This window comes from Protomyctophum bolini (genome assembly GCF_963924005.1).
Source record: "Protomyctophum bolini genome assembly, chromosome: 19".
Classification (NCBI taxonomy): Eukaryota; Metazoa; Chordata; class Actinopteri; order Myctophiformes; family Myctophidae; genus Protomyctophum; species Protomyctophum bolini.
In genome coordinates this window covers 9057595-9083946 of record NC_137880.1, presented here as the reverse complement: position 1 = coordinate 9083946, position 26352 = coordinate 9057595, and the positions used below count along the sequence as shown (strand labels likewise).

The window sequence follows — 26352 nt, the reverse complement described above, 5'->3', positions numbered from 1 at the left end:
AAGGTAACCGAAGGTGCCGAAAGGGGCTAGGAGGACCGAGGCTATAATAGGCTAAGATAGATGTAGTGGAAATAGCAGATCTACAAGCTTGCAAAAGCTTGTAGATCTGCCATTTTGACAATTTCTGCCTCCTCCTTTCCAATGTTTGACCAGTTTTCCTATTATAGTTTGATTACCTTTCATGTGGTCTCTTATGTTTATAGTTCTCTTATTCTTATTCTAGTTAATAAAATAAAATAAAAAAGGTAGCCTGGCTAATAAACCAGATTTAGGTATAGGGAGTAGGGACCCCTCTGGGGGTCCCGAACTTGGTCCCGACCCACAGGTTGACCCACACATCGTTTCCTCCCGCCCCGCCCTCCATCATGACGCACACACCCGGAAGCATCCATCCATACAGCAGCAGCAGTAAGTGCTGTCTGGGCTGTTGTGTTTGTTTTGGTTGGTGGAGGCTAGAGACCACACCACCACACACACACACACACACACACACGGTAAATCTCAGTCCAGTCCATGGGGAGGACAAGCAGCACATCACCGGGGATGGAAGATGATGACCCGCCGGCGGGTGGCGGCGGCGGCGGCGGTGTTTACGATAACAACAACTGCAAGATGCCCGGCGTCGGTTTCATCAGTAGCCTGGCGGACGAACAAGAGCCGTCGGGGCCGGCTGCGGCGGTGGTCAACAGACTGGCATCGAGCCTGTCATCATCAACAACAACAACACGCCTCAACAACAACAACAACAAGCTGTCCGCCGAGACTTCCTGCTTCTTCAACGACGGCAAAGTCGAGATCAGGAGGTTGCCGATCGTCCTCCGAGGAGACTCGAACCACTATGTCAGCAGCAGCAGCAGCAGCACCACCACCACTGCTATGGATCTAAACTTAAAGCAGTGTGTCAGCGGCGACGCAGATTGCCATTTGAGCCGGTGCGTTGTCACCAGGAGCAACTCTACCACTGCCATCATTATTAGTAGACACGGCGAAACACGTCAGGAGGAGGAGGTGGTGGTGGTGGTGGAGGAGAAGAAGAAAGACGCAGCAGCAGACAGCAACAACAACAATGACCACGGTAGGGGCAAGGACGATATACTGACTGTTTATATATATACGTCGATAATATCGTCATGTGACATTGATTTGATTGAATACTTTTTTAGACATGAATGCAAACAGCACGGTCGGTGTGTACTGTACTGTGCAGTGCGGTGCAGTCACACACCTTTTGGACTAAAAGGCCAACACAATACCGAGGACTTTGTGGTCCTATATGTATTTAAGCCATGAAGAGTAACACCAACACAATGAACACATACAAATCAGACCTGTCTGAAGTGAGCGCCCTCCTGTTGGTACCCTAAACATATAGGGACATATACAGACAGACATAGGGACCACTACTCAAAAACATTAAATAGTGTATGTACAGAGGGTGAAACAAAGAAGGGGGGGGGGGGTTAGGCAGTGTATGCCATCACCTTTCCAAGTGAGTTTCAGGACTGTTCTGAAGGCAGCCAGTGTAAATTATCCACATCTTTGGTGGGTTAGGCCGGGCATTCCACTCTGCGGCTGCAGTTATTGTCTGGGATTTTGGATAATATTGTGATATTTGTGATTAGTGTTGCCTTATATGTTTATAACCCAATAAATAACTATGGCTTGTTTCACAAATAACTATGGCTTGTATGTATGTATGTTCACTCTCACCAGTACTAGTATATGAGAGTGGCTGTGGCTCAGGAGGTAGAGCAGGTCGTCGAATGATCCATGGGTCGGCGGTTCGAATCCCGGCTCCTCCTGTCTACCGCAATCGGTGTATGAATGGGTGAATGTAATGCACAATCTATGTAAAGCGCCTTGGATAAAGGCGCTATATAAATGCACCATTTACCTTCTCTTTTTTTTTACCATTTAGGTGGTCCTTCACTCACCATGGGTCCATTTAGGTCAATTTGTGCACTCTTAGAGTTACAGCCCCATAAGGGTCCATTTGGTTCCTAGTATTAGTGTAGGAGAGTGGCTCACAGCCTCAGCCTGATGACCTAAACGTCTATTATCTACCCCGGATTATAGTGAATTCCCTTTTAGTCTTTGAGAACCACGCTGGTATAGCCTACTGACCCTACTCACAACAACCACATCACTCAAATAGTGAGTGATTTGTGACAAAATAGTCACAGATGTGTAACTAGAACTGCACTCTGTCGAGTGCATACTTGCTTGTTGAGCGCGCAAGTACTTTCGACCGCTACAAACTGTCAAATCTCTGTTTCTCTGTGAAGGAACGTTTGAAATGTTGAATTATTAGGTTTAACTATTTGCTACCTACCTACTTTATGCATGTAACGTAATGACTACTTGTGCCTGATATGGCAGTGGTGCCAGATTACATACATATGTATACACAGGAGCATTACCTTTAATCCTCCCGACACTAAAACATATCGTCATTACGTCACCATCGAAAACCAATTACACTCTGGCATTGGGTCCTTTAATCCACATCTTTATTACGTCATCATTGAAAGCTAGTTATACATGTACTATGTATATGTATGTATATGTAATTTGTAAGTTGATTAGCAGTATATTGTGGTTACTTTTGACCTTATACCAACCTTGAAAATGTACTTTAGTTACATCATCAAGAATAATGGTCCCTTATTGGCCGGTGGAGTACAGTGACATGCATACATACCCAGCCAATCACAGTACTTGCGTGCTCTAATGAGTAATGATAGGTATTCCATTATGTTGAATCTGTCACCTCATCAAAACCCTAGATCTCCATATATGGAGCTGGCCTGCTCTGACATCACAGTGATGTTCTGAAATCACAATGCTTACTCGACCAGCTCAACAATAGCTGTCAGCTATCCAGGGTTTGATGAGGTCAGTGTCGAGATCTTCATATATGGGGAAGACTGGACTAGATCTTATTATGGAGCTCTACATCTGACCCCGTCACGGACACCAGATTAAATCTATTCTGTGACCACTTCAGGTACTACAGTGTGCTGAAGCTTGCACAGACGACACGCTGCATTGTATAGAATCCAAGATTCCAAATTAAATGAAACATGTCGTAGTGACTGAGAACTTTAATCCATGCTACCGTGACGATGCTAATACAGTAAGTATGCAGATAATATACAGCATTGTGACAATAATATCGATTTTTTTTCACAAATTATCGGTGGTGAGGTCGCACTGAAACCACAGAGCTTCTTAATGTGGCACAGTTAACCCATTTAGGCCTGACGTCAAAACAAATAAATAAATCAGTTTTCTGAAATACCTATGTTTCTATAGGCCTATATCAGTGGTGCTCAATATGGATTGCCCACCGAGCCCCATCTCAAAATATGGTGTTCCTGCAGGGACCCCCCCCCCCCCCCCAGAAGCAAAGGTTTGAGTTAAAAACGTTCGCTCTGAAAGAATATATATTCAAAGTTTTGTGCCACATTTTTGCGCTTTTTCAATAGCTAAAGTATATATTTTTTTATCCCACGATTTTGTAACCCATTTTTACAAGGACAAGGGGAGAGCAACGGACTTGAACTCATGCTTCCTTCATGCCTGAGTGTCCAAGTTGCTCCTTTTACACCTGACAGGGGGGAGTTTCCCTGGTTGGACGTATAGCGCGTGGAAGGAACACGTTATTCCAACCAGTTCCTTTCCCCTCCATCAGGCGCCCCGGCTGGCCAGGGGGAGGCAGTTTAATGACCAGGATTACTGCATGTTTTTGTGAGGGTACCTACCCTATAGGGGACACGGGGAGAACATGCAAACTCCACACAGAAAGGCCCTTTCGCCAACACCGCCTTCGGGGTTGGCGAAAGGGCCTTTCTGTGGGGCTAAAGCTAAAGTATAACACAATAGGGGGGGGTTCCTGTCCTGGACCTTGTATGGGTTAAGATTGTTTCATGCTGTTTCACAAATCAGATATTAGGACTTGGCCTGACTCATTATAGTGCTTGCACGATTCTTGCTCAAAATGTGAATCTCGGATGTTCCTTCAAAATAATTGAGACCACGATTCTCACACGATTCTCATTTTTTCCCCTGAGAATATGTTTTTTCAAGAAAGCTAAAACACAAGCGTGACTAAAAAAAATGAATTGGACGGCCATCTAGTGCTTGCACGATTCTTCACGAAAAATCTATAGATCTCAGGTCTTTTTTTACCCCCCCCCCCGGTCAATTGTTGTGCAGCACTATTCGGTCATAAATATGGTTGTATATATGTTGATTTTGTCCATGTGGGCTGCCCATCAGCCCCGCCCCCGGACCACCACCATGGAGGAGGAGGAGGAGGAGGAGGAGGTGAACGGAGGAGAAGGAGTGCCGTGGAGATCCTGAGGAGGAGTCTGGTCTCCGTCGCCAAGTCTCCGTCTCTCAACCTCAACAACAACAACCGTCTGCAGCAGCAGCAGCAGCGGCAGCGCAACGGCAGCAACGCAGACGGCAACAGCAACGACCGAGGGTAGGCCAGGCCAGGCCGCGTCGCAGTTAGTTGTTACACAATCCAATTCGCAAATTATTTTGAAATGACCGCAATTTGTCGAGATAATCGCAATGGTAACAACAAGACAACTCGCCCCGTTTCTGTTTTCCTCCCAGAATTGTCCCCTGCAGTGAGGGGTGGGAGAGGCTGGACAGCAGACGGCTGGGACTTTGAATTTCTCTAACTATAAACTTTCACGACAGCAGAACAGTACAAATATAATTTATGAAAAGCTACTACAGTGAAGTCTGTTCACAGAAGTTGTTGTAGGCTATGTGGGGATTATCTGACGAGGTACCATTTGAGTGGGCAAAACCTTACATAATACTAAATAATACTAAATTGTTTATAGGGTCAATATAAGTAAAATAATATAGCCTTTCCACAGGAGTATCTTTTTATATTTTTCCAAAAAGAATACAAACAGCCAATAGCATATTACAGTTATCCCCTGTTATCCCCCTCGCTGGTGAAAATTCCGGGAGCAAAAACGGGCAAGCACCGGGGTGAGTTGGCCAGCATTCATCGCAATCATTTTTGCATAACCGGGTCCGTCATCGCTGCAGAAATAGCAGATCTACAGCCAACTCCTCGGGTCCAAACGGTTGCAAGGAGTTGCAGGGTCAGGCCTTTTGGTGTGGTTTGGTCCATTGAATTCCATGCGTTGAATCACATGGGACGAAAAGGGTCAACGTGCAACGGGACAACGCTAAAACCGTCTCTCAACCCTTTGGTGTGGTTAGGGCTTACAACAAGCGCACAACGCATCACTTTGTGACGCGTTGTATAAGCTTGTAGATCTGCTATCTTTGCTACTTTTACAACTTTTGAAAGTATAAAACTATTAAATATGTCAGTAATTATATCTTATATCTTATATTATATATCCACCCTGTGCATTTACAATGTATAATGACAAAGCAATTTGAAAATGATTCATATATGCTCAGTGTTCAACGGCAATTCAATCGTCGATCGCGACTATTCCTATGACGACGAACCGTCGAGTGAAACGAGTTGTTTTTTGTAACCGTCACAGTCCTAACCGAGCGAGGAGCGACGTCCGGATCCACGCCGGTGGCGATCGCCAGCGAGACGAGTGCGGCGACTGCGAGAAGAAGAAGAAGAAGACGACGACGACGAAGTCTCGCCCGGAAGAAGTGACCGCCGCAGCCGAGGAGGAGGAGGCGGGGCCGGGACTGACCCCGGCGCCGTCGGAGTCGCACCGAGTGGACTCGTCGCCCGAGTGTTTCCGGAACGACGGAACGTCGACGGCGGCCTCGTCGTCGACGGCGCCGGACGGGTCGCCGAGGGAACACGTCTACTGCACGGTGTACTGCATCGTCGACGACGCGGAAGTCGCCAAAATGGCCGCCGACCCCCTCGGCCGCCGGTCCGTCCTCGTGGCGGACGGCGGACGTGGCAGAGAGGAGGTGGAGGAGGAGGAGGAGGAGGAGTACACCACCACCACCACTGGCGGCGGCGGCGGTTCGATGCCCGAGCCGTACACGCTGGCCGACCTGGTCGACCCCCTGTCGGGGGAGGAGGGGGGCGTGGGCTTGGCCGTGCGCAGCTGCCGCGTGTGTCTGGACGACAAGGCCATATCGCCGCTGCACTGCTGCCGCAAGGCCGTCTGCGGAGAGTGTCTGAAGCTCTACGTCAGCTCCCAGGTGAGAGAGTCGCACGCACGCGCGCACACACACACACACACACACACACACACACACACACACGCACATTCGTGTCCACATAAAAGGGAGATTAGACAACGAGTCACGGACGCAAATAAAAGGTCAAAGGTGCCGTGAGGTTACATTCACAGAACCGTGGCATATTATTATTAGGTACTTCCAGGATTATGAGAGGCCTATCACTCAGCACTCATGGGTAAGTAACTGCATCCCTGCACAAGCTTGTTAGAGGTTGAAAAACCTTCTAAAATAAAGTTCATATCATAAACAGCCCAGCCAAAGCTGTGGGTATGTCCTCTAGGCTGCCAAATACAAAAAAAAATATGCATATGCTTTCCATACGTAGCCTATCTTTGAGCTGGTATATATAGGCGTCATGGTTGGTTAATTAATGACCCTTGGTCAAGGCTTCCTCTCTCTAGGCTAGGGTCAAAGTTTCCAGGCCAGGCTATCTCTAATACACTAACACACACACACGCACACGCACACACACACACACACACACACACACACACACACACACACACACACACACACACACACACCCACACACTCTTCTCCGGACTCTTAACTTACCACAACATCTGGACATGTGTGAGCTGACAACTCTGTAAGCTCATGTCCTAATCAGAGAATGAACATGGATGGAATGTTTGTGCATTCTCACTAGCTGTACGGTAGTCTAACTACTGTGTCATGGACGTGGTGTGCTGTGTGCATCCCTTTGTATGCATAACAGCCATTCAGCACACACACACACACACACACACACACACACACACACACACACACACACACACACACACACACACACACATACAACAGGCATGCCTCGGTGATGTCACACTCACACATGCAGTTTGGGATTACGGGTCATATTTCAAAACTAATTTTGGATCAACATGCCCCCAAAAAGGTGTGCGTCTTTGTGACACAGGAACACATTGGAAACAAGTGTTCTACTGTGCTTTTATTGTGTATTATGCGGGGTTTTAAGTTATATGTGGGTTTACTAGTATTTCCTTTACCAAAATAAAATGTATATACAAGCCTACTGTGCGTGGGTTTTGCCTTCACCGTCACCTCTTCAGTCTGACCTCTTTAGTCTGACACCTCCTTCCTGAAGGTTAGCAACCTATATTCTCCATGCAACACATGCTTAGCATTAGAGGTGACATTCCTTGCTAACCTTAGGATGCTGTCATCATACGTGGATGTATAAAGTTTCTGAAGTGGTCGTCCAACAATCTTTGAACAAATGTTCAGTTGTTGCAGCAGTTGTGACTTTAGGGCTGCAGACAAACATCCATATACCAGGTGGTACTACAGTACTGAAGAACACTCATAGGGCTGTATTTTGCGTGTCTTAAGTACCAGGTCTTATTCCCTAACTTGAGTAAACTAAAGACCTGGAGGCGTGATCAATGCCATTCGGCTATTCTGAGTGGCCAAAGAGCATTGATCACGCCTCCAGGTCTTTAGTTTACTCAAGTTAGGGAATAAGACCTGGTACTTAAGACACGCAAAATACAGCCCATAATAACAGAAGTGGAAAAACAAAAGAAGAGGGTTTGAAAGTGATCAATAAAACCTTGAAGTCGATTCTGTAGCTCACAGGGAGCCAGTGTAGGGTAGCCAGGATTGGTGTGATAGGTTCATGTTTTCCGTGTGTTGGTGAGTAGGCGTGCCGCAGAGTTCTGCACCATCCGGAGATGTGCTATATTTCTTTTGCTCATACCGGAAAATAGACAGAGTTACAATAATCTTAGTCGTGAGGAAATTAAGGGAGCGTATAACGGTTTCTAGGTCTGCAATGTGACCAAAATGATTTTATTTTAGCCCAAGGAGTGTTTTTTTGTGCAAAACGAATGCTTGGAAATGGATTCAGAATCATGAGAAACCCCCTAGTTTGACATGACACATGCTACTTAAAGAATAATGAAATTTAGAACATTTTGCTTACCGTTTATATTGGTTTTTGATGGTACCCCAACTTTCAGCAGCTGTCAATGATGACGATAACTGTGGGGGGGAGGGATGGGGTGAGGGAGAAAAAAAATATGGTATGTTCAAACTGTACTACATTGTTGAAAACTACTACCAATAAACATATATTAAAAAAAGAAAAAATCCCTTAGGGTGGTTGAATAGAAACCAATGTCGGGTATGTTAGTAGACACCTTCATAAACACATTCCTGGTAAGAAATGTATTCTCAGATTTTATTAATATCCCCTGACTATATAAACCGATTCATTAATTGAATTTACCAAAAAATGCTATATCGTGTGTGTGTGCGTGCAATCCGCGCTTGTGCACTCATGCATGCGTGCGTGCGCGCGCGTGACTTGGACTGAGGACTATACAATCATGTGTCGCTACGTCAAGTCGCAAGCACTCTCTTTACGCTTCGTCACTCACAAAATACATCGCTGTGGAAACAGAAATCCATTGCAGCTCGGCCCTTGTGTGTGATCTGACCAGTTAAAGCACCATTCTGTTGCAGGTAGTTTTCAAGTAGTTGCATGGCCAATCGTTGGTGTGGCCCGAGTCAAGACAGAGTGTGCAGGGAGGGGGTCGAGACCGAGACCAGATTTATTTTCTCACTTGATGGGTACAGAAATCACTGCGAGAGGAGGAAGGCGCGCCGTTACTTAACAAGTTAGCTGTCTATAAGCGCCAGGCAGCTGAATGAGCAACTCATTACACGAGGTATAATACAATTATTTAATTGCTGTGACTCATGTGGACTCGGTGGGGGAGGGGTCCCGAGTCCCTGGGTCCGAGATAAGAGTCAAGACGGGTCAAATTATGGCCTAGACTAGAGAGTCAGAATAAATGAGTCGAGTCGAGACCGGACTCGAGTGCTACTAGCACATGAGGTTAGTATGGTAGTATTAGTATAGTAGAATAATAATACTTAAATCCATGCTTTGTACATGGGATTAAGGTGCAGAGTGTCAGCCTGGCTTCAGGCCATAATACATTAGAGCAAACATGAGCTGCCTACTGTATGTTATGAGCTCATGCTGTTGTTGAGAGGGGGGGAAGGGGGGGGGGGGGGGGTCCGTGGGTCCGCCCTCTAGTTTATATATAACTCTATGGTCAATCTTTTCACTGTAGAGGACTCCTAGGTTCACTCGTTCAGTGCGTGTGTGTGTGTGTGTGTGTGTGTTTAGCCTCTACCCCCACTTGTTGTGACTGACTGTCAGTGCGACTGAGTTGTCGTCGTCCTAGTCTATAGTCTTCTTTGTCTTGTGTTTTTTCTCTTGTCTCCTCCTCGTCGTCTCTCTCTTCAGACTGCGCGCCCCCCCCCCCGGGGCAGGTGTGTAACACCACCAGGTGCAGGGAATTGCCTGAGCATATTATTATATTGAGACACATGTCCTTTAAAAAGATTGGTTCAAATCTGATTCACACAAAAACAAAATCTGTTTCCATGCAGAGGGGGGCTGTCGCTCATTATGCAATTGTGCGCGCCAAATAATTGTCTCTGAAATAAGTGATGAGAAGATTATCGATTTTTATTTCTATTAGCGATTTAATTGAGATTAATTATATAATTTTTTCTTTATGTCACTGGGGCATATGAATGGAAATAAATAAACTGTTTGGCCTTTAGGGCTTTGGGAACAAACGGTATGACGAATAACGCACGTCATTGGATATCTTTTACACTACAAAAGGAAACGCATGACTAGTGGAAATAGCCCATCCGACGTGACGCGTTTTGAGCTTGTAGATCTGCTGTTTCCAATATTGTTGAAAATGGAACGATTTTTGGTCATATTTTATTCATCTCAAAAGTGGACTAAATATCACGAGAGAAATAAAATAGGTGACCTACAAGCTCACAATGTGTTGCAGTGTGAGGCGTCGTGAGCTTGTTGATCTGCTATTTCCAGAGTGCAACACCCGAGCAGGCGAGACACGTTACCAGACATAAAATGACAACTTGTCTTTTAGATGTAATGGATCTCTTCTGGTTGGTACTTTATGATCACACACACTAAACACCTGCATGTTTCTATACTTCTATAGTGGGAGGTACTGTGTATCATGTTACTGATGCAAGAAAAGTCAACCTGGGTTGTTTTAAAAGAACACTTAAAGTGCATAAGTGACAACATACTGTGTGTGTGTGTGTGTGTGTGTGTGTGTGTGTGTGTGTGTGTGTGTGTGTGTGTGTGTGTGTGTGTGTGTGTGTGTGTGTGTGTGTGTGTGTGTGTGTGTGTGTGTGTGTGTGTGTGTGTGTGTGTGTGTGTGTGTGTGTGTGTGTGTGTGTGTGTGTGTGTGTGTGTGTGTGTGTCACTGTTTGCGTGTGCGTGTGTGTGTAGTTGTAGCCTGCCAAACCGGTCTGTGGCCGCACACACGCACACACACACACACACACACACACACACACACACACACACACACACACACACACACACACACACACACACACACACACAGTGCAGTGAGTGTAGGGTTTCATTATGCCATGTAACAGTCATTTACATGTGTGGGTGTATCACCACCCTCTGCAGCCCCCATTGTTCTCTGCTCTGTGTCCATCTCACTCGACACAACACAAATGGAGGCCCGGAGTGGAACTCCAAATCAGGCCGGGAGTTATACCTTAGAGTATATATGAATAGAGAAGGCACCCAGAGGAAACCCTGAGGCGAAATGGACAGGCAGCCTGGCCCCAAACACATGAACGCGCTGGTCCGTTGACTAGTATCATTGTGCACGTTCACGACGGCAGCACGCTCGTGCGCATTCGTGCGCGTTCGTGCACGTTCAACGGCAGCGCGTTCATGTGTTTGCCTGTTTGGGGCAAATCCATCCCAGAATGCACTCTGTTCCTTCGCGGAAGGAGGAGTGAAATCGCCTCATGCGCTTTTGAGCAACTTAATGCAAGTGGATGGAAGGAGAACTCTGATGCCGTCTCTATTCATATACTGTATACTCTAAGAGTTATACGCCCTGGCAGACCACACCGCCAACATTTTGGGGGCCCTTGGGGGACATTTTGGGGGCCTTTACAGCAATTTCACATGAGAAATGTACCATCTGATGTTATTTATATTATTAACGTCTTCCCTTTAACATTAACATAAGACACACAATGTAGTTGTGCTGCAGCAACACTGCCTGAATTGAATTGAAATTGACTGTGGCTGGCCTGTCCTGAGCTTAGGAGAGATTTTGCTGGCCTGACCTGATGCAAAAAAAATTGACAGCCAGGCCAGTGAGGCCACTAGAAGGCAGGCCACCGGGAATTGTCCCGGTCCTCCCGACGGCCAAACCGGGCCTGCGTGTGTGTGTGTGTGTGTGTATGAGCCCAGGTACTTGAAGTCACTGACTTCCTTCAGAGCAGTGCCTCCTGTTGTTGTGAGAGGTGGATGCTCCGTTTGGATGTTATAATATAGGTGATCACCTCAGTTTTCTTGGCATTCAGCCCGAAGGCCAAGTGTTTTTTATTACAATGAATGTCAACTAGCACTATAGTGCTCATTGTTATATAGAGTGTTTGTTCAGTAACGGAGGTGTCCCCATCTCTCCAGCTTTTTATTAAAGGTCAGAAGATACAGTGACATAGAAATGATGACACAAAAAGGTGAGCTGACACAATTAAAGCTGAACGGGTACTCTTACTCTCTCCTGATTGGATGATATTGGTCAAAGAACCCTCTTGCTGAACAAACACCCTATGAATAGTATCAGAGTATATAAAGCTTTAACCTTTTTAAACAAACAAAAAACAAAATACTGCTCATTGTGAATGGCCCTTTAGGCTGCTCAACATTGTGTTCAGGGGTCGGTCAATGGGTCGTACCCCAAACAGACATATATGCAGTTATGCACCACTAAAAATCACACCTGTGTGAACTGAGTGGTTCAGCTCCGTGTGGGGGTCCCCGGGGGGTCCCCGGAACCTATACAGACCCACAGGTACGCGCCCAGGGTGCCGGCCCGGGTGCGGCGAGCCTCCCCGCGTCCGAAATGGTCGAGAAATGACAGAGTTACTGTGTGGGGGAATTAGCAAACAACACTCCCCCTCTCTCTCTCTCATGCACACTCCACATTGTAGTTAGCTGGCAACAGTGCAACACTATCTATCTCACTCTGTTTCTAACACAACAGCGCCCCTATTGGCACCCTAAACATAGGGACATACATAGGGATGGATGGACACGGGGACATTGCTGTTCCGTGGAGTAGGGGCGGCGGTGGCTCAGGGGTAGAGTGGCTGGATGGTAACCGCAAGGTCGCCAGTTGGACTGTCGAAGTGTCCTTGAGCAAGACACTGAACCCCTAATTGCTCCTGATGTGCTGGTCGGTGGTGCCCTGCATGGTTTCCGCCGCCATCGGTGTATGAATGTGTGTGTGAATGGGTGAATGTAATGCACAATCTATGTAAAGCGCCTTGGATAAAGGCGCTATATGAATGTACCATTTACCATTTTGGAGTGGCTGCACCACTCAAAAAAAGGTTTGTCTTTAAAAAAAGAAAGACTTACACTATACCTTTAACGGGATATGTCACTGGGTTTGTAGGAAAGGAGCATGTCTGTTAAAATGAATAATACTAAATAACTAAAAATGCAAATACAGAATCAAGCAACATAACATCTGTCTGGGGTGCTCACAAAAGCCAGAGTAGATGACACAATGACCCCAAACATGTTTGTCAGTGAAATACACCTTTAACACTGTAGTAGTGCACACACTACTACTGTAGTACAGTACTGTGTACAGCACGCGCGCGTGCACATTTGTGCGTGTGTGTGCCGTGACTGCAGAGTAGGGATTCATATTCCTTTACGACTGTCTGTATTGCGTTCCACATTTTTGTGTGGCACAAGAGCAGAGAAATTTTATTTAGCCCCTTGTTTGAGCCAAATCTGGGTTGGTTGAACGTGATTAGTGGATAGCTCCCTCTGGTGTTGTGGACGTGGTGTTGACGTTTAGGAAAGCGATTTGACAGGTAGATGGGTGTCTTTTTGGTGTAGCGTATCGTAATAATAAATGCGTGTTCTGATCTTAAATCCCTTTATTTTAGATCGTTTTTAGTAATGGTACAACATAAACATTACAGAGACTGTAGTTGTCACTGTACAATACTTTAAAACAGTTGTCATGTTGCACACATGCCCAAAATTGCTGTTATTTGCGCCGCACAGCTTGTCACACTCCAGGCTGCATGAACAGCGCTCGGGCGCTGTATTCTGCCCCCTCAATGTCCCAAAGTTCTCTGTTGTACTTCAATGGCTAGTTGGCTACAACGGTAGCTTTGCTGTAGTCAAAACTTAAGCGAGTGACAGCGAGACGAGATTAACACAACATGTCGACCGTGTATCAATGCAGAGACCTACTTGGCATTATTATTGGCCATTTGGCCTGGAGGGAGAACGTTTACAGCCGCTGCCGCTTCCTCCTCCTCCTATCCGTCTCCCCACCAGTGTTGCCAACTCTCCAGTAACGGAAGGAGCTAGTGGCTCTTCGAAAAGTCTCTAGAAGTCGCTAGGGGTACATGGGTGTCTTTTTGGTGTAGCGTATCGCCTGTGTATGTGTGTGTGTGTGTGTGTGTGTGTGCGCATCATTCCTTTGGGAGTTAACTATACAGTGTTTGGGGCGTAGTCATGAGTATGTCTTTCAGTGAAGTTCCCAGCAGCCACACTGGGCTGAACCAGGGCAATGCGCTGCGGTCATGCTTATACTACCAGATTACTTTCCGTGTGCTGCCTAGTGAGAGACTTCAATGAAAGAATGAATGGCCCTCCAGCTCCATGTACATAATACGGTCTGTATAATAAGGTCAATCACACTATGATGTAACGGGCGTACTGTGGGTTAAGTCACTGGAAATACCAGGCAGGGTTTTTTAGATTGAATGAAGAATGCCAAGCACAGTTAATACACCAGGAGTTGAGTTCCAACGGTGTGTGTGCCGCGCAGTATGTGCGTACATCACTTTAGCGGACGTCTCACCCTGCTCGCGGCACACCGTGCTCACGCGTTGTGAGCTTGTAGATCGGCTATTTTCAGCATGCAACCAAGTGTAAAATGACTTATACTGGATATCTTGTCCCACTAGTCCCTTCCTAACATTTTAGTCTAGTTTTTATTTGTTGACGAAATTGTCAGTACATTTTGTCTTAGTTTTAGTCGTCATAGATAGTTTTAATTTAGTTTCCATTTAGTTTTCGCCAGTGGAAAAAGGTAGTCGACGAACATTTTTCGTCTTAAGTCTTAGTCGACGAAAGCAACACTGGTCCGTTGTCGTTGTGTCTACGTGTGCATCCCCATACGTCACTGGTTCCCAAACCTTTTAGCCCGTGACCCAAATGGGAAATGTGATGTCTCCCCCACGGGACCCACGCTAGTTTACTATGAAAAACCTGTAGGTCACACCTGTCAGTCAGTCAGTCCGTCCGTCAGTCACACCTGGTGACACGCACCATAATATATGGCCAATAGAGAATTCATTCCATAATGTTGACCTGACTTCGTCAAACCCTGTGGAATGAATTCTGTACTGGCCATATTATGGAGCGTGTCTTCAGTGCCCAAACTGTGGTGCCCCTTGTGGGGTGCACGCACAACCCTGTACACTGTACAGGGTTTGATGAGGTCAGATCAACTTATGGAACGTCAGAACAGCTCAGCTCCGTTTGAAGATCTAAGGGTGGCAGCGAGGGGCAGTGTGTCTTGAGTGTACAGAGTTTGATGAGTATGGCTGGACCTTCATTTTTGGGCCTGACGAGAACTGACGGCTGCCGGGCAACGGCTGAACTAATAGTTTAAGTATCTCGGGGTCTTGTTCACGAGTGAGGGGAGGACGGAGAACGAGATCAGCCGGGGTAATTGGTGCGGCAGGGGCGGGTTGGTGTGACCAACCAACCAAACGACACACTGACGGGAATTGCACGTTTTCATAGCGAATAGCGACTCGCGGTCTCAATAATAGCTATTTTGTGCATACAGTCAGTGCATTATTTTGTATTGACTAATGTTTTATCGTTTGTTTGCTTGTTTGTTTGTTTTTTTGTGTCCGCAGGTCCGAGTGGGCAGGGCCTACATCACCTGTCCAATCCCCGAGTGCTTTGGCCTGCTGGAGGAGGGGCTTGTGGTTTCACACCTGGCCAACGAGGAGGTGGGAAAGTACCGCTACTTCCTGGAGCTGAGCCGCCTGGACGCCAGCACCAAGCCCTGTCCTCACTGTAGCCTGTTCACCTCTCTGACCCCCCACACGCCCCCCAGCACCAAGGAGACTAAATACAAGGTACACACACACCCCCTAGCACCAAGGAGACTAAATACAAGGTACACACACACCCCCTAGCACCAAGGAGACTAAATACAAGGTACACACACACCCTCTAGCACCAAGGAGACTAAATACAAGGTACACACACACACACACACACACACACACCTCCTAGCCCCAAGGAGACTAAATATCAGGTACACGCATGCCTCCTAGGCACCAAGGAGACTAAATACAAGGTATACACACACCTCCTAGCACCAAGGAAGCCGAATACAAGGTTCTAGACTTCTCGAACTCTGCCCCCCCAACCCAACGTTTTCGGGGCCGGCCGGGCACCTTTGCTATACAGATCCCGTGCGGTAAAACAAGCCTGTCATCATTCTCTGTGACCTTTGACCTTGCTGCAGGTCCGGTGCAGCGCGTGCCAGTTCGTCTGGTGCTTCAAGTGCCACGCTCCGTGGCACGACGGCCTGAAGTGCCGCGACTACAGGAGGGGAGACAAGCTGCTCCGACACTGGGCCAGCGTGGTGGAGCACGGGCAGAGGAACGCCCAGAAGTGTCCACAGTGCAAGGTACGGTGTATATGGGCCAGGGGGGGCAGTCAGACAGATATTTTGTGAAGCCACTGAGGAAATCGGGATTTCCTGAAAGTTCATATAATGGCCTGTTGTGGCGCTGTCATTGGGCTCAAAAAAACCCCATAGCTCCATAGAGATCGATGTATTTGGGCCCAATTTCACCTAGACTGTATTACCTTAATGAACATGGTCATGAATACTTTCTGCTTCCAGTCACTAGTTTAAAGTCTCATTTCTAATGTCATAATATTCTTTTTGGAAAATTATGGTTCCATTTATTAAAAAAAATGACCATAAAGTTGCGTATGTTCTGAGGGGTGTGGCTACGCTAGAAGAAGGGGTGAAGTCCCGCCTCGTCTGGGCCCAAACGGATCTAGAATGATGGCGACTTACAGTGCAAGGGATTTCAGGCTTCATTTTACGTTCATGTTAGACCCGGGGAACGCTTTGTCCATATTTTTTACAGTCTACGGTATGGGCACACTGAGCTGCAAAGAGATGCATTCAAAAAGTATTTATTCATACTACCGGTAGTCCTTTAAAGCCTCGGACAAAGCCAACTCGGCAGGTGACAACTCATGATGATGAACGCATTTCTTTTTTGTTGGGGGTCCGAACAAATAATTCGAAAGAAGAAAAACAACAATAAAAGTTGTTTACCCTGCCCTTCTGTCTTTCTAATGATCTATACATTCAATCATTTCACAGTGCAAGGTCTAGGGAGGCACTGAGCCGCAAAGATACAGTATACACATACACTTCTTTTCTTTTCACAACATTTTTATCCCACGATTTTGTGACCCCTTTTTCACCCGGTGCCAATTGCCTAAAGCTGTAATCGCTACTCTCTCTCTCTGCCAACCTGGGGAGAGCCCCGAACTGAGCTCATGCTTCCTTCAATGCATGAGGAGTGAGCAGACTGCCTCTCAAGCGGGGAGTTTCCCCGGTAGGACGTGACGCGTGGAGGGAACACGTTATTCTGACCAGTTCCTTTCCCCTCTTATCAGGCGCCCCTGGCTGACCAGGGGGAGGCAGTATAGAGAGGATTACTGCATGTTGTTTGTGAGGGACAGAGGGGTTCTCAGCGTTTTAGTCTGAGGACCCCCGGGAAATGCTATGGCCATGTCTCAAATACTGCGTAGCAACTAGCAAGCGAAACGACAGGAATCGTTTTACACAAGTCTAACTCGACTGTTTGGATCGCGGCACATCAATTAAATCAATTTAAATTGTCACCAGTTTATATCGATATACATATATCGATATATTGTTACATGCTAATGTTTTGTGGTCTCTCTCTCTCTCTCTCTCTCTCTCTCTGTGCAGATCCACATTCAGCGCACGGAGGGCTGTGACCACATGACGTGCACGCAGTGTAACACCAACTTCTGCTACCGCTGTGGAGAGCGCTACAGACACCTGAGGTACAGTACAGAGCGCTACAGACACCTGAGGTACAGTACAGAGGGCTACAGACACCTGAGGTACAGTACAGAGGGCTACAGACACCTGAGGTACAGTACAGAGCGCTACAGACACCTGAGGTACAGTACAGAGCGCTACAGACAGCTGAGGTACAGTACAGAGCGCTACAGACACCCGAGGTACAGTACAGAGGGCTACAGACACCTCAGGAACAGTACAGAGGGCTACAGACACCTCAGGAACAGTACAGAGGGCTACAGACACCTGAGGAACAGTACAGAGGGCTACAGACACCTCAGGAACAGTACAGAGGGCTACAGACACCTCAGGAACAGTACAGAGGGCTACAGACACCTGAGGTACAGTACAGAGGGCTACAGACACCTGAGGTACAGTACAGAGGGCTACAGACACCTGAGGAACAGTACAGAGGGCTACAGACACCTCAGGAACAGTACAGAGGGCTACAGACACCTCAGGAACAGTACAGAGGGCTACAGACACCTCAGGAACAGTACAGAGGGCTACAGACACCTCAGGAACAGTACAGAGGGCTACAGACACCTCAGGAACAGTACAGAGGGCTACAGACACCTCAGGAACAGTACAGAGGGCTACAGACACCTCAGGAACAGTACAGAGGGCTACAGACACCTCAGGAACAGTACAGAGGGCTACAGACACCTCAGGAACAGTACAGAGGGCTACAGACACCTCAGGAACAGTACAGAGGGCTACAGACACCTCAGGAACAGTACAGAGCGCTACAGACACCTGAGGTACAGTACAGAGGGCTACAGACACCTGAGGTACAGTACAGGGGGCTACAGACACCTCAGGAACAGTACAGAGGGCTACAGACACCTCAGGAACAGTACAGAGCGCTACAGACACCTGAGGTACAGTACAGAGGGCTACAGACACCTGAGGTACAGTACAGGGGGCTACAGACACCTCAGGAACAGTACAGAGGGCTACAGACACCTCAGGAACAGTACAGAGCGCTACAGACACCTGAGGTACAGTACAGGGGGCTACAGACACCTGAGGTACAGCGTGGCTATAGGGTCGGGAACCGGAACCGCTTCTTTTTCAGACACGGTTTCCGGAGATTGAAGAACCGCAACCGGTTCCATCGTGTTTTGGAACCGTTTCTCGAACCCGAAGGAATCGGGGGGGGGGGGGGAGTCGCTAACACTTGAGTGTCTCTGTGAGGTCTTTCTGACACACAAGTTGATTATCCCGGACCCATGAAGCTCTCAGAAAGGTTCCGCGTCCATGACTTTATTCGATTCAAATCATCTCCGTTTTTTTTTTTTTTTTATCTGACACATTTTCTAAATATGAAATTAGGCATAATTTACCATCCCTGCCTGTTAATTTGTCCTAAAGCTCCGACCCATGGGTTGAGAACCCCTGTCCTAAAGGTCAACCCATGGGTTGAGAACCCCTGTCCTAAAGGTCCGACCCATGGGTTGAGAACCCCTGTCCTAAAGGTCCGATTTGCTTCTGAATTCTGAGTTTGTCTCTCTCTCCGTTTTCTCCGTCTTCTGTCTCCAGGTTTTTCGGAGATCACACATCCAATCTCAGCGTGTTTGGCTGCAAGTATCGCTACCTACCGGATAAACCTCACCTGAGACGGCTGGTTAGAGGCTCCGTCTGTGGTGAGTGTGTATGTGTGCGTGCGTGCACATGTGCGTATGTATACAATATGCATGTGATTGGCAGAGCCATTGAAAGAGAGTTGCGCCATTGAGGGGGCAGAAAACAGCACTCGAGCCCTGGAGTGTGACGAGCTGGAGTTTGAAATACATACATACAATGAGGGCGGCGCAAATATCAGCAATTGTAGGCATGTGCGCAACATGACAACTGTTGTAAAGTATTGTACAGTGACACCAGAAGGGGGCGGCGGTGGCTCAGGGGTAGAGTGGCCGGATGGTAACCGCAAGGTTGCCAGTTCGAACCCAGGCTCCCCCAGAGTTAGTGTCGGAAGTGTCCCACTGAACCCCTAATTGCTCCTGATGTGTGCCTTGCATGGTTTCTGCCGCCATCGGTGTATGAATGGGTGACACATTATCTATGTAAAGCGCCTTGGATAAAGGCGCTATATAAATGCGCTATTTACCATTTACCATAAGTCTCTGTGATGTTTGTTGTACTACAATCTGAATGAAATGGATTTAAGATCATTCAAATGGTGCATTTATAATATAGCGCCTTTATCCAAGGCGCTTTACATAGATTCACACACACACATTCATACACAGATGGCGGCGGAAACCATGCAACTGCAAGGCACCAACCTGCACATCAGGAGCAAAATGGGATGAGTGTCTTGCTCAAGGACACTTCGACACTATAACTCTGTTAACTATTGCCTGAGTCCAGTGCATTCTGCACACTTTCGGTCCAGGTCTTTGTCACACTTCGTCTAGCACTTCGCCAATAGAAGTCTATGTAGAAGAGCCGCCATTGGACTGGCCCCACGAAGTGAAGGGAGGTGTCACAACTCTCTCATGTATGCGGCGCTGGTGATGGATATCTGTACCTGAGGCTGGCTGTGGTATCACTCTGAAGTTTTGGATCATATTTTAGCCCCACTAGCAGCAGTGGCTCTTAGACCTGATTGATTTATCTGCAAGCTCACAACGCCTCGCTTCGCACGGCGTTGTGCGCTTGTCATGGATCATCTATTTTCACTACTTCTTGCTTTTAATTTTCCAAAATAATTATTAAAAATACATGTAAAAAAACACAGGCATCTGGAGTTTGAAGTTACTAAAGGTTTGTATAGGAAGGGGGCGGGGCAGTTCAAATCAATATCAAATATCTAAATATTTATTTGAGCAACTAAATAACTGTCTGGGGTGTTCACATAAGCCTGAGTAGATGATGAAATAACATACACAAAAAGGGAAATAACCCTTTAATGGGTTGATGAAGTTGTCCATTATATCAGGGAGATATTGATTTGTGTTTGTGTGCGTGTGCGTGTGTGTGTGTGTGTGTGTGTGTGTGTGTGTGTGTGTGTGTGTGTGCGTGTGCGCGTGCGTGTGTGCGCGCAGTCAGTAAATTGGTTATAGCTCCTGTGGTCATCGTGCTGGTCGTGGTGCTGGGAGCTCTCTCATTAGTGATAGGTAAGTACGCACGTGCACACACACACACACACACACACACACACACACACACACACAGCTGTTGTGGCGTGTGACATCGTACCCGGACGTTATGCGGGAACACCTATTGAGTGGCAAAAAAAAACGTCCTAGACTCGACAGCCCATACATCCAAACATCTGATTGTATCAACGCTGTCAGAGTTGAATATAGTGTGTGTACTAGAGAGTGACATTTTGTCGGGATTCCCGTGGGTCACGTGATTCCCGCGGGAATCCTGTGGGATGGGATTCAATTTTTTATTAATCCCGTGATCGGGACGGGACGGGAATGAAACTCAACGGGAGCGTGCAGGATCGGGAATGCCATCTATCTAGAATCATAATGATCATTTTCAGGAAGGAAACAACGCTCGCCGCGGTGCTCAGGCTCACTGCTGGCTGCCTGCTGTAGCCAGGGGGGTGGAGCTGGGTGGACCGCAGTGTTTGTTTACAATAAAGTTTCAATAGTTGTCACTGTACAATACTTTAAAACAGTTGTCATGTTGCACACAATCAATTTGGTCATAGCAGCCGCTGAGCCGCCTGTAGCCTCTCCTCTCCAAGCAGCAGCCCACAGTGCCTGCACCGTGAGACCGCAGTGAGAACGCTATAGCATTGCAAGAAGCTAAGGCTTAGCTGCTAAGCTAACACAACACCAGCCATGGTGGTGGTGATGTTAGCTTAGCGTAGCGTAGCTTGCTGCTGCTTGGCTGTTCAACTTCACTTCATCTCTGCCTATAATTTCTTATTGTTACCCTGACACCGGAGCTGCAAAAACAGACAGATCTACAAGCTCTACAATCTCAACTATCAAACTCCAGCTAGTCCCACTCCTCTGAACTCCAGGCTGCATGAACAGTGCTCGAGCGCTCAGTTTTCTGCCCCCCTCAATGTCGCAAATCTTGCGCATTCACTTCAACGTCAATGGCTCTTCTGCACAGCGCAGCAATAGCTTTGCTTTGCGCTTGCGTTAGTCAAAACTAAAAGCGAGTGACAGTGAGACGAGCATGTCGACCGTAGCAATGAATGGAGACCTATTTGGAATGATTAAATCCATTATTGGCCTGGAGAAAGTTACAGCCGCTCCGCCTCCTCCTCCTCCTCCCTGGCACGGTACAATTAGCCATGTGCTATATGACGTTTTGTTTACCCTGCGACAGGGACTGAGAGAAGGAAACAATGTCTTAAATAATAAAATAAAACATTAAATACCATGTTTGGGTTTATTCAACTAAGGTACTGTTACCATAGGCGTGGTGTGACTGACCAATGTTTTGTTTTTTAACTGACATACATTCCACCATAGCAAGGTATGTATAATATAAGGTATTATGTGTTGGGGCCTTTGAAGATTGTTGTTTAAACTGGATTAAGGCATTATATGCCGTATGGTATATATATAATATACCATTACATTTACCACGTTAACTGTTCCTGGTGCCACATTGTTTAATGGCATGAAACGATACTCTTTAAAAAAAATAAGAACGCCATCCATTGCCTTAAATGAGTAACTTACCATATTGTGCTGAATATAAGACTATTTATTTTGTTATCGGGGACGGGGACTAGACTAATTGACTTTCAATGTACTTTTTTCTCTAATTAGTCTTGAAAAATGGGGTTCATCTTATTATTGGAGTAGTCTATAATCGGCACAATGCAGTATTAAAAAAAAAAAAAAAAAACAGGAGCGGGATGGGAGTGGGAGTCATCTCGAGTGGGAGCGGGATGGGATCAGGAGTCATTCTACAGGAGTGGGACAGGACAGGATTTTTATTTTTACCCTGGTCCAGGATTGGGACAGGACAGGATTTTTTCTGTGGGACAGGACAGGAGTGGAAATCCACTCCCGTGTCAGTCTCTAGTGTGTACCAGAGACCAGAGTTGCGACATTGAGGGGGCAGAAGAACGTGGTTCATGTACTCGCACGAGCCCATAAGACTCCAATGCATTCCGTAAACTTCCGGTTGTCCCTATTCGCCAATAGAAGTCTATTGTGTAGAGAACAACCGCCATTGGACTGAAGCCCCATGAGGTCAACGGAGTTGTCGTAACTCTGTCTTACTCCATGGCTCTGGTGTTTTACGAGGAAGGAAGCTATACGACTGGAACCTGGCATGGGTTGCCTGGTAACCGGATAGCTTTACTGTCAACATGCTATCTCAGAACGGTGAGAAGTGTTTTACATAAAACACTCGTTCTGGCCGCCCAGATACACGAGAGCTCTTTGTTCTGTACCTGTTGTTTTTCACTTTCACTTCTACTCCAAATGCAAATATTGTACTTTTACTCCACTACTATGTATTTTAAATCTTTAGTTACTAGTTTAATTAGTTTGATTACTATTACGAAATGTATATTAACCACTTCAACCCTATATACATTTCGTCCTTTTGAAAATAGCCGATCTACAAGCTCTCAATGTGTCACGGTGCGATGCAATCGCTTGTAGATCGGCTATTTTCAAAATATTTTTATACACTTGGAATTTTGAAATGGGCATAATGAGTACTTTCACTTTTAGTAACTTTAAGTACATTCTGATGACAACATGAGTTCTGGACTTTTACTTGTACTCTACATTGCAGTATTGCTAGACTTTAACTTACTGTACCGTAAGTAAAACATTTGGGTACGCCACCAGTGGTTTTACATAAAACACTCATACCGGCCCCGACAGATACACGAGAGCTCTTTGTTCTCTATCTATAGGCGTGAGCGACGCAGTTCACTTATATACAATGCTTCTTCCTCAGTGACAAACTCAAAGAGTGTCTCTGTCTGTCTATGTAAGTAAGTAAGTAAGTACATTTTATTTATAGAGCACCTTTCGAAACAAGGTTACAAAATGCTGTACAACAGGTAAAATAATCATGTTAAAACAAGGGCACGAAACAAACAGTAGAAGGTAAAACATTAAAATGCAACAAATCAAGCAAAAAATATATATCATAAAATAAAGTGCTGGCGAAATAAATACGTTTTTAACAATCTCTTAAAACCGTCGACAGACTCTGCATTCTTCAGTTCAAGGGGCAGGGCATTCCACAGAGTGGGGGCGACCACTTCAAATGCGCGGTCACCCTTCGTTTTGAGTCTGGTTGTAGGGATAGACAGAAGACCTTTATCGGAGCGTGTGTTAGGTTTAGCATGCAGTAATTCAGAGATGTAGATTGGAGCCAGTCCGTGTAATGCTTTGTATGTTATTAAGAGAATTTTGAAATTGATCCTGGATTTGACGGGCAACCAATGGTGTGTAGCAAGTACGAGAGTAATATGAGATCTGCGGGGTGTGTTTGTTAGGATCCTGGCAGCTGTATTCTGCACTAGTTGAAGTTTATGGATTGAGGAGGAGCTGAGGGTAGTGTAGAGTCCATTGCAATAGTCGAGGCGGGAGGAGATGAAGGCATGGATGATTTTTTTCTAGATCTTTGGGGGTGAGAACTGGCTTGATTTTAGAGATATTACGGAGGTGAAAGAAACAGGACTGGGTGACCTTCTTGACATGGGATTCCAGGTTCATGCGGTTATCAAAGAGGACATATGTCGAGCTCACGACGCAATCGCCATGTCAGCTTTCACAGCTTAAAGTGGTGAATCCAGTGCCACGTATTTACTTTCGAAAGCTACAAGATACATGCTGCCGTGCGTCGACACTGGCAGCGACGTGAAAATGACAAAAAGATGCGTTTGTATCTGCTGCGAAAGCTACAAGAACATTTGAGCTGGTTTCAACGTCGGCTACACTGTGCATATTTGTATCTTTGTAGCTGCTTAAGTCATTCAGAACGCTGACTAGAAAAGTGTGGAGACGTCTTGGGCACAAATTGTGTTTTACATTTGGCGAGGGAAGGCCTGGGCCATGGCTCAATGGTCCAGGCACCTTGGCTGGTACTAATCCAGTCTGCCAGTCGGCGAGGGAAGACTGTCACTACATAAACAATAGAAAATAAACTCTGACAGAACTCAATTCGAGAATAACGTACTTTAATCATTCTGTTAGATTAGTCCTCATGGTGTATATACTTTTAACCCACTTTTTCGTTGTTTTTTTAAACATGGGATTCTGTGATGACACTCTCTCTCTCTCTCTGTCTCTCTCTCCAGGACTGCTAGTATTTCCTGTGTACTATGTGTGTAAACGGAGGAGGAAGCAGCAACAGTCTCAGGGTTCTGGTCGCTGGATCTGAAGCAAACCCCCCCCCCATGCCTCCCACGCACCCGCCAAAAAAACCTTTGTACGTTTACACACACACACACACACACACACACACACACACACACACACACACACACACACGCACGCACGCGCGCGCGCACACGCACACAATCGGACGGCAACAGACTGTAGCTTTTTAAATAACCTTTACGGTTATATAAACTGAGGGATTTTCTCCTCCTGTCTCTCTCTCTCTCTCTTCTCTCTCTCTCTCTCTTTTCTCTGTTATTGTCAACTTCACACTCCAACCCTCCCCCTCCCCTACCCTCCCCAAATCCGTCCCATCATCCTCTCACACTGAGCCGAGGGGACAACTCTCTTGCGGCTGTTTAGCGTTTAGCACCTAGCCTAGCGTGGGCAGCCAAACGAAACGCAGGCGGGTCGAGGGGAGAGGGAAATGACAAAGCGAAGCTGACTCACGCAAGCGCGAGCACACACACAGGCTGATTACTGTGACTCTGCAAGTGTGCGCTTGTGTGTGTGTGTGTGTGTGTGTGTGTGTGTGTGTGTTGTGTGTGTGTCACTCAGACACACACGCTAGTTACATCATCATCATTAAAGGGCACACGCATCAGCCTGTTTGCGGGTCCTATCTTGTCACTCTTCAGAGAATAAGGGAACAGGGTTATTTTGAGCGCTTACTCATGGGCACTTTGACGCACAGACCGCGGGGTTGAACCTGGGGACCGTCTGGTGCTCAGATGGCCCCCTCTACCCACTCAAAACGGCTGATGTGCAAGTTCACAACGTGACGTGTGTGCTGTATTAAGCATTACTTTAACGAGACTTTATATAGCAAAAGCTGGATTATGTTGGTCCGATACGTTGGCCTTGGATTAGATCATTAGATAGATTACAAGCTAGCCCTGTTTCCATGAAATGGTGTTTAACGTGATAATAGTTAAAGGATGAAGACATGAAGAACTACTTCACTTTTTTCCCGTACATTTTTAGCCGTCAATGCATTAAATTAAACAACACTAGTGCAGAGTTTCTGCAGCATATACTCTCAAGTAGAACGTGTGTTACCGATAGTCAGCCAGTTCATAGAGTGACCTTTGCAGTGTTCCGACTCACAGTGACACACACGCGCGCACACACACACCTGGAGGGCTGCCAGGCAACAGGATTTTCTCGAGCATTATGAGTTATCGCCAAGCAACAGCCACACTTTGCTCTCTGTCCCTCTTTCTTCCCTTTTGCCGTTCCTCACGTCGCTCTTCTCTCACTCTCTCTCATCCCTCTCTCCCTCAGTCCGTCTGTCTCTATGTCCGTCTGTCCATCTATCCATCTACCAGTCCTGATTCGTGCCACTGTTCTCCTGCTGCTCGTAAAAAAAAAAAGCCTGACCGTCGCTTATTTGCGTTGCTACGAGCACACGCCGCGTCGCGATCAACGCGACACAGGAGTTCTTTCAGTGAGCCAACTACTCCCGAACTTTAAGTCAAAATGAACTCTACACGCCCTGAGAACCGACACTCGTGCCCGGCGGCAAAGACGACATG

At 46.6% G+C, this 26352-nt stretch overlaps 1 protein-coding gene across 1 annotated transcript; it reads left to right on the top strand.

Moving 5' to 3' along the window:
- Positions 1 to 474: 474 nt before the first annotated feature.
- Positions 475 to 26352, top strand: rnf217 (ring finger protein 217). The gene is made up of 10 exons (XM_080790661.1): positions 475 to 1075; positions 4282 to 4489; positions 5550 to 5943; positions 5983 to 6180; positions 15250 to 15474; positions 15870 to 16034; positions 17367 to 17464; positions 19026 to 19129; positions 20534 to 20605; positions 24736 to 26352. Exons 1-10 carry the CDS (start codon positions 514 to 516, stop codon positions 24816 to 24818), a joined length of 2109 nt encoding a protein of 702 aa, XP_080646787.1. The 5' UTR covers positions 475 to 513; the 3' UTR covers positions 24819 to 26352.

What these genes read in the sequence shown, in the direction of transcription:
- rnf217 (XM_080790661.1), top strand. Translation starts at nt 514, where the DNA reads ATGGGGAGGACAAGCAGCACATCACCGGGGATGGAAGATGATGACCCG. An exon ending in CAACAACAACAATGACCACG is followed by an intron (nt 1,076 to 4,281) that starts GTAGGGGCAAGG and finishes GCTGCCCATCAG; the next exon opens with CCCCGCCCCCGGACCACCAC. An exon ending in GGTTAGAGGCTCCGTCTGTG is followed by an intron (nt 19,130 to 20,533) that starts GTGAGTGTGTAT and finishes GTGTGCGCGCAG; the next exon opens with TCAGTAAATTGGTTATAGCT.